This window comes from Melanerpes formicivorus, unplaced genomic scaffold (genome assembly GCF_026170545.1).
Source record: "Melanerpes formicivorus ecotype bairdi unplaced genomic scaffold, bMelFor1.0.p_v2 SCAF_29, whole genome shotgun sequence".
Lineage (NCBI taxonomy): Eukaryota > Metazoa > Chordata > Aves > Piciformes > Picidae > Melanerpes > Melanerpes formicivorus.
Window position 1 is genome coordinate 6,744,883 of NW_027142381.1, and position 19,062 is coordinate 6,763,944.

The window sequence follows — 19,062 nt, forward strand, 5'->3', positions numbered from 1 at the left end:
GTAAAACAGACAGTGACATGGGGGGCTCCAGGGAAACGGTTCCTGCTGCGAGGGGAGTCAGAGCGTGCACATCTGCAGGGTGCCCTGTATGCTCTGCTGGTGCCATGGCAGCTCTGGGGTGTTACTTAGCTGCTGGTGAGAAAGGTGTTCCAAGTAACATGCTAGAAAGCCTGTGTTAGACACGTTCTGAAACACGGTGGTGTGAGAGGGGTTGGGCGCGGGTGCGAATGGAGCTGGAAAGGGGCCTGAGCTGAGATTTGGCACCCAGGGTTAAATCTCGTGCCAGCTGCTTGAGGGCCTCAGAGGCTGGGATTTTGAGCTGTGCTCGCCTGGCTGGAGAAACAGGGTAGGATATCCCGGATATCCCTCTGCAGGCAGGTCTCCCAGGTGGTCAGGTAGAAGAATCTATGAACCATGTTCTTGCGGTCAGGCTTTCACGAGCAACATTTTGTCTTCATTTAAAATACCGGCGTGATGATGGGAAAATCATTTTACTCTCTGCCCTGATTTTGTTAATTAGTTTGCTGTGCCATGCAGCACAGCCCTTTCTTTACTTCCTTCTGTGTAATATCCTATCAAAACCCCCTGACAGACAAGTGCAGCTCCTGAGCCCTTTTATGGGATGGATGCCAACACACTCATCATCAAGTTCTGCAGGTTTGCAAATGTTTCCCATCTCATCACCAAACATGACTGTGTAGAGGTACTATCCTCTACTAGAGAGAGCTTTATGTTGACTTATCTCATGTAAAAATGAGGAAAGAATTTGAATATTTCTTATCTTAATTTGGATCTTAGCTTGGATCTTAATTTGGGAACAAATCAAACCCCTTGTCTTTGACTGGTAGTGGTTAACAAATAAGAGTCAACAGGCTCTTTCTGAAGGCATTTTGTAATTGCTATTGGTTTGCTGGTTTGGGTTTTTAAGGTGGTTATTTTAAAATGGAGACTATAAGTATTTTTACCTACCTTAGTCATAGAATCATAGAATCCATAAGGTTGGAAAAGACCTCAAAGATCATCAAGTCCAACCTGTCACCCCAGACCTCATGACTACTAAACCACGGCACCAAGTGCCACGTCCAGACCCTTTCTGAACACCTCCAGGGGTGGTGACTCCACCACCTCCCTGGGCTGCACATCCCAAAGGCTAACAACTCTCTCTGTGAAGAACTTTCTCCTCACCTCCAGCCTAAACTTCCCCTGGTGCAGTTTGAGACTGTGTCCTCTTGTTCTGGTGCTGGTTGCCTGGGAGAAGAGTCCAACCCCAAATGTCAAATAGGAGCTTCATAGAATTCTGAGAGATTGACTCTCATTGATTACAGCTAAGCAGAAAACTTTCATTATTCACCATCAGCCAAATCTTTGACCTTAGTAACTTGCAAAAGGAATTCATTGTTCCTAAAAAAAGAATTTTATTGTCATTCACTGTGTTTATTGGTGGAGTCTTTAGGACATTTCTGAGACTGAAGCCTCCATGAATGCTTTGGCAAGTAAGGTACAGCTGTTACAAAATGAATACAGTGATAAACACTAGAAATCTGATTGCTGAATCCAGTTCTGAAGTTATCTGAGCAGTGCACCTCTGGTTGTTTTTCCTTTTGTTTTAATGTCCATTTGAGCTAGATTTAACTGCAGGAAAACATCAGTATGAACTTGCTCATAGTCTCTGGGGTGTGGCAGTGAGCACAATGCAAAAAGTTAAATATTTGGTTAAAAAGAAAGCAAGAAAAAAAAAAAAGAGGTGCCAATGATTCTGGGCATGGTAAACACATCAAAACAAGAGTATTTTTGTAATGTTGTGTATTAGATTTCTGTTGCTTACAACTGTCAGCACAAGGACAGAATCATTTTGAATGTGACCAGGCAGCTGTCTCTGTGAAGCCTATAGATAGCAGCTTCCTTGTGTAGCACATTTTCAGCTCCTTCAAACAGATTTATCAAGCATCTTTACTGTCTCAACCCTGCCAGCTCAAATGACTTCTCAAGGAGCTTTGGTTATGCAATCTTTTAAAAGGTGCATTGTTTTTGCTGTTTGTTTCTTTTTTTGGGTATGTGTGCTGGGCTTTTTTTAGTAACTCACTGCAGCAGCTAAAATCTAGTGCAGGGTTTCACCATGTGTTAGGAAAAAACCCATACTCCATTTGGCCACCGTGACCAGGCTTTAAATAAGCATCAAAACTTTCCCCAGCTGTGCAGAGCAGCAGACCAGCACAGGTCAGAGCAGTGAGCTTGCAGGAGAGCGTGATGCTTTGTGAGTGAGGAGAGGAGAACCTGCAGAGACAGGAGCTAGAAATAGCTTTTGCTTGGTATAATCAGATACATCTGTAATGGTTTGGGGGTCTAAGGACTGCTTTAACAGAGTACTCCTCTCTGAGCCTTGTCCAGCTTAGAGTGTGGAGACACCCAGAAGCCCCTCAGCTGGTACCACCTCTTTCTGAAACAGGAGGCAGCTGAAGGGAACAAGCAGCCAAGGATCTTCCCCAAAAATGTCTGCTCATTACTGCTGCACTTCACAGCATGGAGACTTGCAGTAATAAAGCCTTTAAAGGCTTCTTCAAAGAGCTTCTAGGGTGCATCAGAAAATCCATCTGGAAGAAGTCTCATGAGACTTTGGAGTGTTTTGTAAATAAAGGCTGGGGACAGATGAGGTTCTTCTTAAACTGAAGCTTGGAAAACTTGTTTTCTAACAAGCGCTTGCAACAGGCCACATTAACACAGGAGTGTTTACCAAACTGCATCCCTTTTGGAAAGGGTGCAGTTAGCTTGTCATCCCCACAAAGTCTTTCACTAACACAGTAAATTATGGGCCTTCTGGGAATGTGCTGTACTTGGTTCTTTTCAGGTCACGTTCTTGGACTGAGATTGCTGTGTGAAAGCATATACGATGCCTTACGCTGTTTGCCCGTGGATTTGGTTGGTGTTTCAGCAGCCTGAATAGCATTTCTATTTGAATCATCTTGCATTCTAATGAAAACAATCGCTGGTCTGTAGAGTCAGGGGATTCCTGAGGTAATAGGAACACTGGCTGGTTTGTGATTTACTGACCACTTTGGCTTTTGAGAGGCAGCAGGACGTTTCGGTCCACGCTTCTTGCTTTGTTTGGGTTAGTGATGCCTCAGCAGTCAGGCCAGAGCGTGACAGCGCTGAGCGTTTCCAGCACTGGTGGCGCTGGGCTGTGTGTTTTGGTCAGGGGCAGTAATGTGCCTGCAGCAGCATTTTCCCATCAGCAGTGCTAATGTTCCAGGAACAGCAGCATCACCAAGTGTTAACAACTTGATGTCTGTCTTTCCTGGTGTCCTCTTTTGGAGATGCAGGTTTTGTGTAATGTGTTTATGTCCTGCAGTTTTTACAACCCTAAGTTAGCTGCCTGCATCAGATTAAACTTGCCTGTCTAGAGCCCTCGTTTGCCTGTGTGTTCCACTTGTGGTAGCATATGAGAACAGACAATATGAAGCAAGAAGAAACTATGAAAGCTCCATCAATCTTGTATACTTTGAAAATAACTCCCACTGTCATCTTGGTATTTTTCCCTTCAGCTGTGCTCTTATCTGGAAGTCTCAGAGTGTTTTATGAACACTGAATTGAGCCTTCTGCAGCCTTCTTTCTCCTCCTCCTCCTCTCCCTGAGGAAAAGACATTACCATCCCTTGTTTGCAGATGAGGAATCAAAGGTCTGAGTGGTGAAGTGACTTGTCCAAGGTCAGCATGGCTATGAATAGACGTAGGCATTCCAGTTCTCAGCTCTCTGCCAAACAAGATCATGCCCTCCCAGTCTCAATTTGTCATATCTTAATGACTAACAGCATTTGAGCATCTAAAATGCAGCAGAAAAAAATATTTTCAGGAGCTAACAGGTAATCCTTAGTTACACCAGCAGCAGGACACATTGCACCCCCTGTGTCCCCATGGATCCTGTTGCTGCTACTTGTTTTGTCTAGAAGATGTGAAGACAGGGGAGATCCAGTGTGGCAAAGTGTGGTCCTTGCAGTGTGGACCTTTGCTGGTTTGTGGGATGCTGTAGCTGCCCACCTGAATGTTTGCTTTTGTGATAAAACCGAAGAGCCCAGACCTGATTTGTCGACTTGTCAGTGTCTGGGTGGAACAGTAACGAAGTGTCCTGATAGCAGTTTGACTTCAGCATCTAATCCACTTCAGAAGCGAAAAACCTCCAGTGCAGTCTGCTGTTCCTTGAAGGGGAGAAGTAATTCAACTAAAGTCCTCTCAGGAGCCAAGTAAGAGAAGTAAATTCTGAGTTGTGCTAATCAGGAAGAGGAACTCATCTGTCTGCATCTGGTCACTCCCCTGCTTACATGGCATAGTCCGGTGACGGCTACATAAGAAGCTTTGTGATGAACAAACGTCATGGGCAATTAATTCTTTGGCAGGCAGCTGTTATTATTAGGACAAAGCGTGGCCAGACATAGGAGGAAAAGCTCTCAGCCGCTTTATTTTCTCTACCTTTTCCATCAGAAGTGATAAGTCACTCAACCCCCAGCGGTGAACTCTCATGCAATAAGAATTTTAAATTTGCCATGGCTTTTTTTAGCAGGAGACCTTCTATTAGATTTAGAGCACAGAGGAATAGCTCAGAGAAAACCTTTGGAAAGTCTTCACCACTTTAATGCTATCAGGAAGGAGCAGAGTTGTGTGCTAAGCTGGTAACACAATAATACGTGGGCTGAGTTAAACCCACTTCAGACTGTTTTTCTCCAACTTAATGGATGGAAACAGCCCACTTTTAGACTTGATTTATTACCTTGGCAGAGTTATTCCAGGATTGCTGCAATGCAACTGTGGGTGTTCTAAACACACCCACGCTGCCAGAGAATCAGGAAGGATGTACTTAAAATCCTTTAATTTATCTAATAACATCTTTAGCAGCTTTTTTGTGTGTGTAGGTTTAGCATTGTAATGGAAATGCACTCCTTGGCTGGATCCGGTGTGAAACTGCTGGTGCTGGCTGTGGGGACTTGGGGACAGCATTGGGAGCTGACTGGGGAAACACTCTGGCCAGCTGCACACATTGTCCATGCACCTTTCCATGTTGTCATCTGTCACTGCAGTTAAAATAACATCTGACATTTCAGGCATGAATGTTAATAGCTCTGAGTCTTTGTAGATGTGGCCTTCCCACCTCCCAAGCCCAGACAGAGCAGAGGTTCCTTGGGTCAGGGGTGTTTTTTTCTCTGCTGTTTAGGTTTTGAATCTTATTTTAGCAACTGTTGTTGCTGCCTCAGCTCTTAACCAGGTTCCCTCTCTGCCCATCAGCAGATGTTCCCGAGGGGTTGTTTATAGTGACACAAACCAAGCTTGGTTTTCCTAAGAAGTTTCAGCCCAGAGCTGGTGAGGGTGAGCCTTGGGCTGGGAGGCAGGCTGAGATTCCTGCAGGTGCCAGCACATCCCATTACAGTCGTGCCCGAAGTGAGCTCTGTCTGCCTCCTGTTTATAAATGCTTTCAGCATGGGTTCTTCTGCTGTGAGTTATTTAGGCTAAACTTTAATCTTTCCTTGCATTTTTTTTCAGTGCTGCTAACTGCTGGCATCATTATTCTGTCCCAGGCATCATCATCTCTCGCTTGTGTTGTAATGTGTTGTAATGCATGTGGCAGGAACAGCACCCAGCTCTGGAGTGCTGGAGCTAAGAATAGAGAAACCTGCTCTTTGTGAGCTAAATAAAGGTGGACAGGATGAGGCAGAGAATCAGCTTCTACACACACCAGAAGCAAAGGAGGTCCTGGTGCCTTTTCCTGGTGCTGATTGCTCTCAGCACTGGGCAGTGCTGTATGTAAATAGGATCAGAGCGGCTGTGTTGTGCTGGGAAGAGGCAGCCCTAGGACAGCTGATTTCCTCCAGCAGTCAAGCTTCATTAGCGCCTGCCTGGCTGAGGCCCGAGGTGCTGCGTGAGCGGAATGCTCAGCTGCTAGCTCTAGGAAATGCTCTTACTGATGGCGCCCTGCGAGCAGCCCTCTGTGTAACTCCAAGGGGCAGAGCTTGCCTCGTGGCAGTGTATCCCTGTTTGTTGCTCATCTGAGGTTTAAATAATTTATAGATCTGTTGAGTGGTAAATAATGAGGGTCAGAGGACTTCTTTTGTGTACATTATCACTTATGTAATCTCCCTCTTCGTAGCAGCATTTGGTAGCAAGAATGTGGAAAACTTTAGAGGGAAATGGCCTTTCAAAAAAAACCCCAAATGTACCAAACCTGTTGGGTTTGGGGTGGGGTTTTTTTGTTTGTTTGTCATTTTCTTCTGGAATTCAGATTTCATTGCTGAAGCCATGACATGTGGGACAGTCTCGGATGGCAGTTGGCTTTCCTGGGCAGTGAACCAAATGGGAACGCAAGTGGCGGTGGCCATGTGCTTCTCAGGCTCCAGAACGAAGCCTGAGGAGCCTGGCTCGGTGTCTGGAAGTTTCCCTGCTCTGGATCTGGTTGGATTGATGCTTCCAGGCCAATGTCTCCTCTCCAGCCATGCCAAAAGCATATGAACAGGCTTACTGGGTTTAAGCAGAGGAAATAGGTTAAGGAAGTGTATAGGCTCATTGCCTCTTCCCTGCACTAGCTGATGCAGGATTATGTTGTTGATGGACAGTTTCTGAGATTGAAACAAGCTGCCATGCCTCTGCACAATCCTGCAGTGGCAGACAGGTTCCATGGAGGACATTTTTACTCCCGATGATAGCTGTGGAAACCAAAAGTTTCAGGCTGTGTCAGCAAGAGACACCTGGAGAAGTTAAGGTAAACCAATGGGAAATACAAAGTTGTGCATAAATTAAGAGGTATTAAACTCCTCTTGAATGAGAAAATGTGCATTAAAGTGGCCTTGGTTTGCTATAGATTAATTAACCTTGGGAGATATGAGGCTTAATTAAGCTAGAGCGAGTTAAAGCCACTTCATTCTTGATAGAGATCATTCATGAGGGAGCTTTTCCACCTTAGCACATCAATGTCACACCTCCTACGGGTTTGCCTTAACTTTCAGTCCCTTGGTGGGGTTTTGGACACTTTGAAGTCTGAAGACTCCTCTTATCCTTTGGAATCCTGACTTGAGTTCATAGGAGAAACTGGACAGAATGAGCTTAAGATAAAAGAGCATCATGCACAGGTAGAAAACGCTGGGCAAGGGCTGCATGGCAGCCTCTGCGTGGGGGCTCAGCTCTGGATGTGAAAAGCATTTAAGTAGATGTTATGAAATGGAACAGTAAAACCTAGGGCAAGCAAGAGTGAAACAGAGTTACTAAAACCCTTTTGGTGAGTTTGGGGGCTGGCTGTGCAGGGTTGTGGTGCTGTCCTGCAAAGAAGGATGGGAAGTTTTACCAATGCTAGTTCAGATTCCTGGTTTTCTTTGTAGAAAAGTAGTTCTGTGTTTCCCTGGCTGCAATTACCTTGCTAAATCGGATTCAAACTTCTTCTTGTGTTTGTCTTTTTTTCTTTTCCAGTAACTGCCCTTCATTTTTGGCTGCTGCTTTAGCTAGAGCAACTTCAGACGAAGTCCTTCAGAGCGATCTTTCAGCACTTTACTTACCAAAGCATGTGGACAATGCCGATGGGATCATACGTAAGTACCCCTGCAGGTGGTGAGGCACAGTAGGGATCTTTCATTGATACTGGAGCACTCTCCAGACAATGCCTTGATTTTTATGATCAGCATTAACCTAGTGATCCATCTAGTCTGACCACTTGAATGGTACTAGATTTTCCTCAAATTAGTTCCTTCTACCAGCTAACTAAGCAAAGTTGGGCTGGATTCCTTCTAAAGGAATTCCCCATGTTGATGTAAAAAATAATAATGAAGAATTCACCACCACTCCTGGCAGAGCTAGTGGCTAATTTCTTAGTCAGAGCTTTCCCACCTTGTCTTGTTTCAACTTTTACTGTTGAATTCTTTCTCTATTTTTAAATGTCATTCTCTGGTTATTTGTACTTCATCAAATTTTTGCTCTTTAAGAGCAGGTGGAAATCACTCCTTTCCTTTAAGTGCACCACCTTCATTAGACTGTACCTGGTGGCTCTGAATTTCTTTGTAAGCACATAGACTGTGTGGTCCTGCCACTTGCTGGCAAGTGCCAGTTATCCTCCTTCAGCCTTAGAGCAAAGTCAAATATATGTGGGAGGAGTGAATTTAATTCTGAATTATTTCATTCAGTACAGTTTTCACTGCAGCTTTGATTTTTTTCTGACATAGTTTTAGCAAAGGATAGTATAAAAACATTTGAAACTTAAAAGGGCAGTTTCCTTTCTCCATTTTTTCTGTGCTGGCTAACAAGAGTTTCACAGCACCCAGCCCAAAGCCATGCACCCTAAATCATTTCAGGATTCTGCTGGCCTAAATACCCTAAACAAGTTCCTGGGGTGCTGATTACCATAAAGAACAACCCCAGGCAGTGCTACAGGCTGGGGTCAGAGTGGCTGGAGAGCGGCCAGGCAGAGAGGGACCTGTGGGTGCTGGTCGATGGTAGGCTGAACATGAGCCTGCAGTGTGCCCAGGCAGCCAAGAGGGTCAATGGCATCCTGGCCTGCATCAAGAACAGTGTGGCCAGCAGGAGCAGGGAGGTCATTCTGCCCCTGTACACTGCACTGGTTAGGCCGCACCTCGAGTCCTGTGTCCAGTTCTGGGCCCCTCAGTTTAGGAAGGAGGTTGACTTGCTGGAATGAGTCCAGAGAAGGGCAACAAAGTTGGTGAGGGGTTTGGAACACAGCCCTATGAGGAGAGGCTGAGGGAGCTGGGGTTGCTTAGCCTGGAGAGGAGGAGACTCAGGGGTGACCTTATTGCTCTCTACAACTACCTGAAGGGAGGTTGTAGACAGGCGGATGTTGGTCTCTTCTCCCAGGCAGCCAGTACCAGAACAAGAGGACACAGTCTCAGGCTGTGCCAGGGGAGGTTTAGGTTGGATGTTAGGAAGAAGTTCTATACAGAGAGAGTGATTGGCCATTGGAATGGGCTGCCCGGGGAGGTGGTGGAGTCACCATCATTGGAGGTGTTCAGGGGGAGACTTGATGGGGTGCTTGGTGCCATGGGTTAGCTGTTTGGGTGGGTTGGATTGGTTGATAGGTTGGACACGATGATCTTGAAGGTCTCTTCCAACCTGGTTGTTTTTTTTTTATTATTATTATTATTATTATTACAGCGGTTTTGACATGTGTTGAGAGGAATTCTGTCACTTGGTCTTGAAAATGCAGTCACCAAACCACTCTGTCCATTCCCTTTTTAGTCCATTCCCTCCTTTTTTGATGAAAAAGAGATAAGTAAATTCTTCTGGGGACAAGTAGTATACATACACCTGGCTCTTCAAGAGGGCAGGTTCTGCTGTGTTTCTTCTCAGAGGCCTTTGGAAACCTGAGAAACAGAAGAACATGCTATGAGTCCCCTTCCTGTAGGTATTGCTGCCTCCTCCTGCTGAGCAGGTAAATGGAATAGATTTGTCATTGTTCTGGCTGAGCAGCCTTCATTAATTCAAATTGAGATCTCTGAGACTTGCATAAATATTTGACAGTCTCCAAGGAAATGTTGACTAAGCCTCCACACAGAATATCTGAAGAGTTCAACAATGAAAGGAAACTGAAAAAAAACCACCCAAAAACCCCAACCAAAAAAACCCCACTACAAACCCCTCACAGCTCAGAAACTGCTATTTAAATACATCTAAATCTATAATAGACAAACATAGATTAGTAAGTGTGCAGGGTATAGCAGGCACTAAAAATACAACTCCAGCTGCAGAGTGTTGAGGTGAACTCTCATAATGAAGGTATTGAAAGGAAAATATCTCTTTAGAGATTCATTGTCAAGTGTTAAAATCTGAATCTAAAGGGGGGGGAGGAAGAGGGAGAGCATCTTCTGGACCCTACTAAAGCAACGCTTTCATCTGAATACTGCAATTTCCAGCAGTGTTCCATAAATGATAGTGTTTGGAGCATTAGCTCCAAAGGTTTGGCTAAGAAAACCGTAACAAAATTCATGGAGGACTGGAGGAGATTTCATTGCAAAAGGTCAGCAGCTCCCCTCTAACTTTCTTAGTAGGAGTCCTTTGATAAACCTGGAATGGTTACTCAGAGGAGAGCTGTGACTCATGAATGCCCTAATGGGTACCATAGAGGGAGACTTTCATGCTTTGAAAGAAAACTAAAGGAACTGTAACAGGTGAAGAAAATGGGATTTCTACATCTTGAAGCTTTGTGCTCAGAGTTCACTGTTTATCCTCATGATGCTCAGGCTGCTGCAGAATGTGAAACCAAGCTGAATTTAGCTGCCTGGTTTTGATATCTATGGCTTTGATAAATCTATGTCTCCCTTTTTCTGAACCCAGAAAGATGTTAATGTTTTTTTCCTCTCTGCATAATACAAGGAGATATTTACCTGATTTGCCTCAAGTTTGGATTTGCTAGAAGAAAAGAAAAAGCATTCCAGAGTTCCTTAGTGGCACATTTCACTCTGAAAATTGCAGTGTGACAAATCATGTTGTGTACTTAGGAGTGGTAAAAGCAGTTACTGGTGTGCTGGTGGAAAGGAAATTAGAAGCCTTGTGAAAGAGGAATGATAACCTTGAAAGAAGGAAACATTATTTGAGTCCAGGAATGCAGGAATGCAAGAATGGGGCCCTGTTATATTCTTGATCATATGTCCTTGGACATGAAGGGCAGAATCTAAGAGTCACAAGCCATGACTGATTCTGCTTCTCCAGCTGCACTGGAAAGGGGCAAGAGAGCTTTTGAGAGAACTGACAGACACTTGATTTCCTTTTAAGTTAAATTAAGAATGTTTAGTTTCCAGCTATTATTACTAAGGAACCACCAAAGGAGACTGGATAGTTGGAGACTTTAGATGGTGGAGGCATCTAAAATATCCAGCAGACTTCCCAAAGTAAAACACAAAGTCCCATTATTCACTCTTTCCAGGTACTAGGAAACACAAAGAGGTCATTGATTAGTTGGAAACTGGACTTCTCAGATGAGGAAAATCCTTGGTCGTTGGTTTGGTGACATGTCTGCAAGCCTGGGTACTGATCCTTCTTGTCTCACTGTCTATGCTTTCAAGAAAGGGCTTAAAATGGAGGTTCTAAAAGCAGAATCAGAGAACTGCTTTTCTTTCTAGACTGATTTTGCCCTAAGAGAAGTCTTTAGGAACAGTAAGGCCTGAGCTGGATTTCCCACTAGCTGTGGTACAGCTAAGCTCTACTTCCAATGCTGGGGACTTTGGAGCAGCAGGAGGGAAATTAAATTCTCTGTGACACAACTGCAGTGGCAGCTGAGTCAGCTCTGGCTCAGCGCTGCAACATTAACAATTGATGAGTAATTTACAGCTGTGAGGGGGTGGTTTAACTGTTGTGGGCCTTTCTCCTCTTTTAACCTCAAGAGCAATTACTGGTGATGCTGACACTACCCCTGCTCCCCGTTGGGGAAGGGTGTTTTGTGTCTCAGCTCAGCCAATGGGTTTCCTCCCTTCCACCTTCAGAGGGGATGCTCTGAAGTGCTAAGAGCCAGGTGACACTGAAATGATGCCACTTCCCTTCATGTATGCCCAGTGGGAAGACATGGAAGAGCATCTCTGTGGGGTTCACCTCTGGAAAATATCATCTGGACATGTCAGGCTGTAAATTGTGTTCCCTCTTCGAATATGTTACCCAGCAAAGAGATTTCTGGTGGCACCGTGGACAGCAGTACAGGGCTTGTGTTACATGGCAGTGCTGGGAGGACACAGCCATTTGATTTCCACCACTTGTTTTTAAAGCTGTGTGGTCAGGAAGCTAAGACTGCTTTGGATTACATATCCAGTTAATTTTCAGCTTAATGGCTGCTCTTGCAGATCAAGCTTGAACCAACTCATAATCAGCAGAACTGGGAATGTATGTTGCTCCTAAAGATTTCGTCCCACCTGATTGCTATGGGCAACATCTTGTGTAGACTGAGTACAGAAGTTAGTAAATCCTGCTTCTAGGTTCTTCACAGAACTTCCATGAGCTGGGAGATGCTGTAACTCTCCCCTCCTCTCCCTGCATCTGAGCCATTCCTCCTGCAGGAATGATTGACACTCATGGATTGCTGCCGTTTAGCTTTGAAGATCTCTGGCTTTGGTGAATGGTTGGGAACAAAGAGACTTTGATGTGTTCAGCTCTGATGCTTACTTCCAGTTTTCCTCCCCTGAATTTCAGAACAATTGTCAAGTGTCCAAGTTTTCACATTTTCAAACCCCTGTTTCTCAGGAGGGACAGTTCAGCATTTCCTTAAATGTAAGACCTTTATGGTTTTCTCATTTGCTCATGCAGATGCCTTTGACACACCATCTAGCCAGGAATCTGCATATGGTGTTAGGGAACAAATAAGGTACCTGGGTGGGTGCACAACTGAATGGGTGCACCCTGAGATTGTCTTGGAGTAATGGGGCTTACAAGAAAGCCAGGGAGGACTTTATGCAAGGGCTTGTAGTGAGAGGACAAGAGGGAATGGATTGAAGCTTGAGGAGGGGAGGTGTAGACTGGAGATCGGGAAGAAATTCTTGACAGTGAGGGTGGTGAGACACTGGAACAGGTTGCACTGGGAGGTCCTTTCTCTGGAGGTGTTCAAGGCCATGTTGGGTGAGGTCTTGAGCAACCTGGGCTAGTGGAAGGTGTCCCTGCCCGTGGCAGGGGGTTGGAACTTGGTGATCCTTAAGGTCCCTTCCAACATTCTATGAATCTATGAATGCTGCTAATTTCTGTAGCTCATTTACCACTGTATGCCCTCAGTTCTGCAGCAAGGCTTTGTCTAAACCCAATACATCACTGTAACAGATTGAGGCTTTGGTGTGTGGTGCTCTATGCCATGACAAAGCCCCTTCCAGAGCCACCATGGCAGGGCTGCTACACCACCCTGTGCAGAGCCACCCGGGAGATCAAATGCTGAGGGAAATGTACTGGCTGTTCATTTTATTTCTGATGTTGCAAATGAGTTCCCCAAAGGCAAGGGGAATGTTTAAGTTAAAAAGACAAACAAACAATGAGCTGCCTACTGATGAATGCTGATTATGGTGAATTTTGCTTCCACTTTTTATGCATCAGAGCCCAGAATTTCCCCACTGACATCCATTTCAGCTGCTTGGCTAAAGTGGTTTTGTTTCATCTTTGTAATGTATGCAAGGAAAAAAACCACCCAAATTCTCCCTTAATAACACTCTCAGCCTTTCATTTGTGGTTTTTGCCTTCCCCAGAGATCGAGACAGTGAAGTTAGCCCGCTTGGTTTTTAGCAAGCTGCATGAGATCTGCAGCAACTGGGTGAAAGATTTTCCACTCCAGCCAAAGCCTCACCGCTACTACGAGACCTCCATCCACGCCATCAAGAACATGCGCCGCAAGATGGAAGACAAGCACGTCTGCATCCCAGACTTCAACATGCTCTTCAACCTGGAGGTAAACAGATCATGTGGGAGATGGCTACATATGCTAAAGACAGTTCTCATTCTTGGGGAATCTAGGCAGTCTGCCACTGTGAAAATGAAAGCCATGCCCGTGATGGACCTGAGGAGGACTGGCAGTCAATGACAAACCTGCTCCCAAGTTAGCAGAGTTGATATTGTGTAACCATAGCAGCAGTAGGACTTGCAGTTTCTGCATGGGACACAGAGAGTAAAAGAGTAATTTCCACAGACTTCTGGTGAAATGTGTCTTAACTAAACAAAGTTTGTGTCTGGCCCATCCTGGTGTAGCCACTCATGCTGTGGCTGAAGGGCTGACCTGCCATCGTGCAGGACACAGCCCTGCTTTTGCAAGTGGCAGCTGATGCCTTGTAGTACCCTGTGATAAATCAAGGCAGGAGCCTCTCTGGCTGAAGATGCCCAGGTGTAGAAGAGGCTTGCCTATGGAAATCCTGAAGGGGTTCACCTTACAGTTCATCCCTGAGGCAGGTCGTCTAGAGGGGTGGGTCTGTACTGCTTTCTAGCTCTTTCTCTTGGGAGGAAAAACCTGAAAGCAAGAATAAGGAAAGAAAGCTTAAAAAAACTCCACCCAAACCACAAAACTTACAGGAGAATGGGGTGCAGTTCAGACCAGGATCCAGCAATGGGAGTAGTTTGATGGACCTGGGGCCAGACTTCCCTCTATTAATTTCTTTACATGGCCATCAGTCAAACACCCAGGCTTGCCCTCCCTTCAGAGATAGAACTGGACCCCGAAGAATGGCAAATAGAGAAAAGTGGCAAGAACTTTACTTTTCCATTAAATGGCTGCATAATTGATTCTGTATTGCACCCTGTCACTTTCATAACCGTCTTCTGGCCATCCACAATCTTGCCTTTAAATGATATTAATGCAAAGAGGCAAATGTTTCCTTTGCCTGTCAGTTGTCAGCCTTCTTCTTCCAGTTTGTGCTGGAGTCCATGACTTAGAGCTGACAAGGTACAAATATTCCGGTGCTGAGCTGGCTGTCAAGGTTGAATCGGCGCTGACAGTGGGTTGGTGTCTTCTGTGTGTGAACAGGCACAGGAGCTGATGTCTCCTGGCTCAGCATTGTTTCTCTGCAGGAACCGATAAGGGGAAGCTGAGAAAGCTGACATGCAGAGGAGTGATTTTGCTCTATTTGATTTGTGAATGCAATCACAATTATCTGATGAGAGACTGCATGCAGGTTTTTAAGCAATGGGGTTAACAAAGGTGCTATGGATTAGCTTAAACCCCCAAAATAAGAGGAATGAAAGCAGGGGCAGGACTGGCTTCACACTTTAACTGTACTGGCATTTTATCCCTGGTGGATGCCAGTCTTGATGTAGACTCACAAAGTGCATTGGATGTTCCTTTCTCTCTGTGGTTTTTGCAGCCACAAAACCCCTGCACAGCTTGATGAATGTGGCACTTTCTATTTGAGCTGAGTGACTGAGTTGTAACAAATGGGACATAAGGAGCACTGAGGGAGCTGCACAGGTGATCCTTGCAGGACGTCTCTGGCAGTTTGCAGCTAGAATTCATCAGTGATGAGGTGGAAATTTCACACTGATATAAGTGAAGATGGTCTGAGTAGTTTGTTTTTCTAGTGGAGGCTCTGTCTCTTAAGTACAATTTAATGAGGACACCACAAATCTCAAGCTGAAAAGTTTCAGGACAATCCAACTAGCTCCTTGCTTTGCTTTCTCCTGAGTTGTTTTCTCAATGTGTTTCTGTTGACAGGACCAAGAGGAGCAAGCTTATTTTGCAGTGTTTGATGGTCATGGGGGAGTGGATGCGGCCATCTATGCCTCCATCCATCTCCACGTGAACATGGTCCATCAGGAGATGTTTCAGCATGACCCAGCAGAAGCACTGTGCAGAGCTTTCCGGGTGACTGATGAGCGCTTTGTGCAGAAGGCAGCCAGAGAGGTGATTGGGTTACTTGGGCTTGACCCTGAGAGCATCCATCTGTAAATTCTGCCTTTGCCAGGGGGGCTGCTTCAAGTACTGGCTGAGCCACAGGCCAGGGGTGAGCACAGAGCTGTCCCTGCACAGTCTGTAGAGCCAGGCTCACTGGTGGGGCTGCTTCATGTTCTGTGAAGGTGTCAGCCTCCACTCCTCACAACATCCCCTTCATTTAGAGGGATGCTGCTGCTATTCTTATGTTCACATGCTGCTAACTAGGTTTAGTCCCTGGGGTGGGGATTTTTGTCCTTATCTCTACAATGTACATTTTGCTTAGCTCCAGAAAGCAAGAATAAATGAATAGCTGACTCCTAGGCCTCCTGAACTTTTGCAAGGGCTGAGTTAAGTGCAGGGAACTCAAGATGCTCACAAATAAACCTCCCCACAAGATGATTATCTCTCTGCTTCTATCAACAAAGAGGAAAGTCACAACTAAAGCAGCAGCACAGCACATCACTAGCAGAGCCCAGCTCCTGAAACTTGGTTCTGAGGCAAGGGGAGGCACAGCACAAAATTGATCACTTTTGTTCAGCCAGGTTGGCTCTGAGGGGCTGCTGCTGAACACAGCTGTAGCAAAGCACTGCCTGTTCCTCACTGGGAGCAGGCTGCATAGTGGAATGTCAGCATGTTCTGTCCTCAAGCAAGAAAATGCTTTGAAATTACTCTTATTTGCCTATTTAAACTGGGCTTGTTTTTTTCCCCTCTATCCAGAGTCTGCGTTGTGGAACCACTGGGGTGGTGACTTTCATCCGAGGAAATATGCTGCATGTGGCTTGGCTTGGGGACTCCCAGGTTATGCTTGTGAGGAGAGGCCAAGCTGTGGAACTGATGAAACCCCACAAACCAGACCGAGAGGTGAGGATGGCCTGTTCTAAATCCACCCAGGCAGTGTTTACCGCTGAGGCTGGCAGGTATTGGCTCCGTGTGGGACAGAGCTGAGACACTGAGCATTGTCATTGTCTCCTGGAGCAGCAGCAGATATCCCAGCTCCCTGGTTTGTTTGGAAGTTGGTGTGGATTTGTGTGCAAACACTCCATTCTCATCTGGTGGGGCCGCAGCCTCCGCCGGGCTGTGTTTGTGCAAGCACCAAATATTTACTGACGTGCTGGGTGTGGGGTGGCAGAGCTGCACACTCTCCAAACAACTCCTGTCTTGCCTTGCTCCTCAGGACGAGAAGAAGCGGATTGAGGCCCTTGGTGGCTGTGTGGTCTGGTTTGGAGCCTGGAGGGTGAACGGGAGCCTGTCAGTCTCCAGGGCGATTGGTAAGAGTGGGCTTGGACTCCTTTCTCAGACTTGCTTTTCTGTTTAATTAAAACCCATCCTTTTCTAGTGATGAGAGTTTGAAATACAGCTGAAGACAGACCCGTGAGTGATAACTTCTGTAGTCTTCCTCTACAGTTTGAGGGAACAATTTCCAAATAATTGCTTTAACTTGGGCTAAGAGTCATTGGCTCCACACTGTGGTAATAAAAAGGCTTCTGGATGCGGCGGCTGCACACCCACGGTCTTGTGTGTCTTGTCTGTGTGTTGTTTTCCCACAGGGGACGCTGAGCACAAGCCATACATCTGTGGGGACGCAGACTCTGCCTCCACTGTCCTAGATGGCTCTGAAGACTACCTCATTTTAGCTTGCGACGGCTTCTACGACACGGTCAACCCCGATGAGGCAGTCAAAGTGGTGGCTGACCATCTGAAGGAGAATAATGGCGACAGCAGCATGGTAGCACACAAATTGGTGGCATCCGCCCGGGATGCCGGTTCCAGCGACAACATCACTGTCATTGTGGTCTTTCTCAGGGACATGAACACACCAGTCAGTGTCAGCGAGGAGGCAGAGTGGACCGAGAACTCTTTTCAAGGTGGGCAAGAAGACGGTGGGGAAGACAAGGAGAACCATGGAGACTGCAAACGACCGTGGCCCCAGCACCAGTGCTCAGCACCTGCTGACCTCGGGTATGAGGGACGAGTGGATTCCTTCACCGACAGAACTAGCTTAAGCATAGGCTCCAGCGTTAACCTGTTTGATGATCAAGGCTATTTAGACCTGACAAAGACAGAAACCAGTACACCTCAGAGTGCCAAATGCCTGCCACCAGCTCCAGCGTGTAGTCCTGGCATACCAAAGAGCCCAGCTTCGAGCGGCGGCCTAGCAGTGAAGAGCGAATCACCGGAGTGCACCACATCATCCCTCTGTGGACAGAGCGAGCCCAGGGAGTGCAATGCTCCTCAAGGTTTGGGTGCTGCAGGGCTGAACATCTACAGGGTGAAGGGTTTATCCCCCGTCCCCCTTGGGCTGGAAGATGAACTGTTCAACAACTTGGGAAAACGAGCTGCGCCCTTTCCCTTCCGGCTCTGTAATGGGAAGAGGAGACGAGGAGCCAGGCTCAAACCAAAGTTTCCCACACCGCTCCTGCCTCAGGAGCCTTCCCATATAGAAGGATCCAGCCTGTCCCTCCCTGTCCGGGGCCGCAGTAGCAGGAGGTTGTCGCTAAGACACTCCCCGTGGCAGAGGCTGGCTGCTGGTAGTGCTTACAGCCAGAGCGTGGTTTTGATGCGAAAACAAAGTAATTGTATATCAGAGTCATACCTTCATCGATGCTGTCAGATGTAACCATCCCCTCGTGTCCCCTGCCAGACTCCCAAAGTAGACATTCCCCCAGTAACTCTGGCATCACCCGAAGGCGATCAAAGGTGGGCATTTCCGAACTGTGCTCCGGTCCCCTGCAAGGCTGCACCCACGCGTGTGTACATAGACCTAGGAATTAACCAATGTAGTTGTTTCAGTCTCAATAAAGTTTGCTGGTGGTGCCACCCTGCACAATGCCACAGCCACCCGGCCGCCCGCACACACCAGTATCTAACCACATCCACCGGCGAGAGCCAGACAGCTGGGCCAGGTGAGCAGACCCCTGCCAGGGACCAGTCTGTGAAACACAGAAAGCTGAACCTGCCTGAGGCACATCCGTGGAGCAATAAAGAGAGATTCTGGGTTAGAACTGCCACATTTTTGTCGAGCAGGGGGGGGAAGTTTCTGTTGAGGTGTGTGGTGGTGGTGGTGGTGGTGGTGGGGGAGGGAGGGAAGGGAGGGTTGTGTTCTGCTTTCTGTTTATTTCAGGCGAGCGTTAAGATGAATTAGGAAATTTACATCACTTTTGCAGGTAGATGACTAAAAGCCATACAGGGTTTTACCAGGTAACTTAGGAATGGACAAACTGAGCTCCTGCTGCTCTGTTCTCAGACTCCAGTTGAGGTACAGACTCATCATTTACATTTTGGTTGCTTTGGTGGGGTTTTTTTCTTGGTTAGTTTTGGGGTTTTTTTCATGTAACATAAAATGTGGGATATGAAGAAAACTTTTCTTTGTAGTTTAAACAAAACATTGATTTCCTATGGCTAGAGGTGCAGTGTAGGGAATTTGGTATCTTTCTGGTGCTTTTAGTGGCATTCTTCTCCTTTTTGTCAGTTTAGGGAACTGTTTTCAATTAGTTTTAATTGAAGATGATTGTGCTTAATGCTTTGAGCCAACCTCTTTCCACCGTGACTTCATCTCAGGTCTTAAAAGAACTCAATCTGTGGAGATGTTCAGTACAATACCACTGTCAGTCAACCAGGCAAATCAGAGAACTGCCTCCAGAGATAATGAGCAACTTGAACGAGCTGTTTGGTCTCAGTAATGACTCCTAGATGGCAAAGGCATCATTTCAG

The 19,062-nt window shown here is 46.2% G+C and overlaps 1 protein-coding gene across 1 annotated transcript in view; it reads left to right on the top strand.

Annotated features, from left to right (window-relative positions):
* The window catches only part of PPM1E (protein phosphatase, Mg2+/Mn2+ dependent 1E), a 68,564-nt gene extending 50,146 nt beyond the window's left edge, over nt 1–18,418 (top strand). Inside the window, 6 exon segments of the mRNA XM_068154796.1 lie at nt 7,440–7,558; nt 13,184–13,383; nt 15,133–15,321; nt 16,069–16,212; nt 16,526–16,619; nt 16,899–18,418. Coding sequence (XP_068010897.1) covers nt 7,440–7,558; nt 13,184–13,383; nt 15,133–15,321; nt 16,069–16,212; nt 16,526–16,619; nt 16,899–17,968 — 1,816 coding nt within the window. The 3' untranslated portion in view covers nt 17,969–18,418.
* The last annotated feature ends 644 nt before the right edge of the window (nt 18,419–19,062 follow it).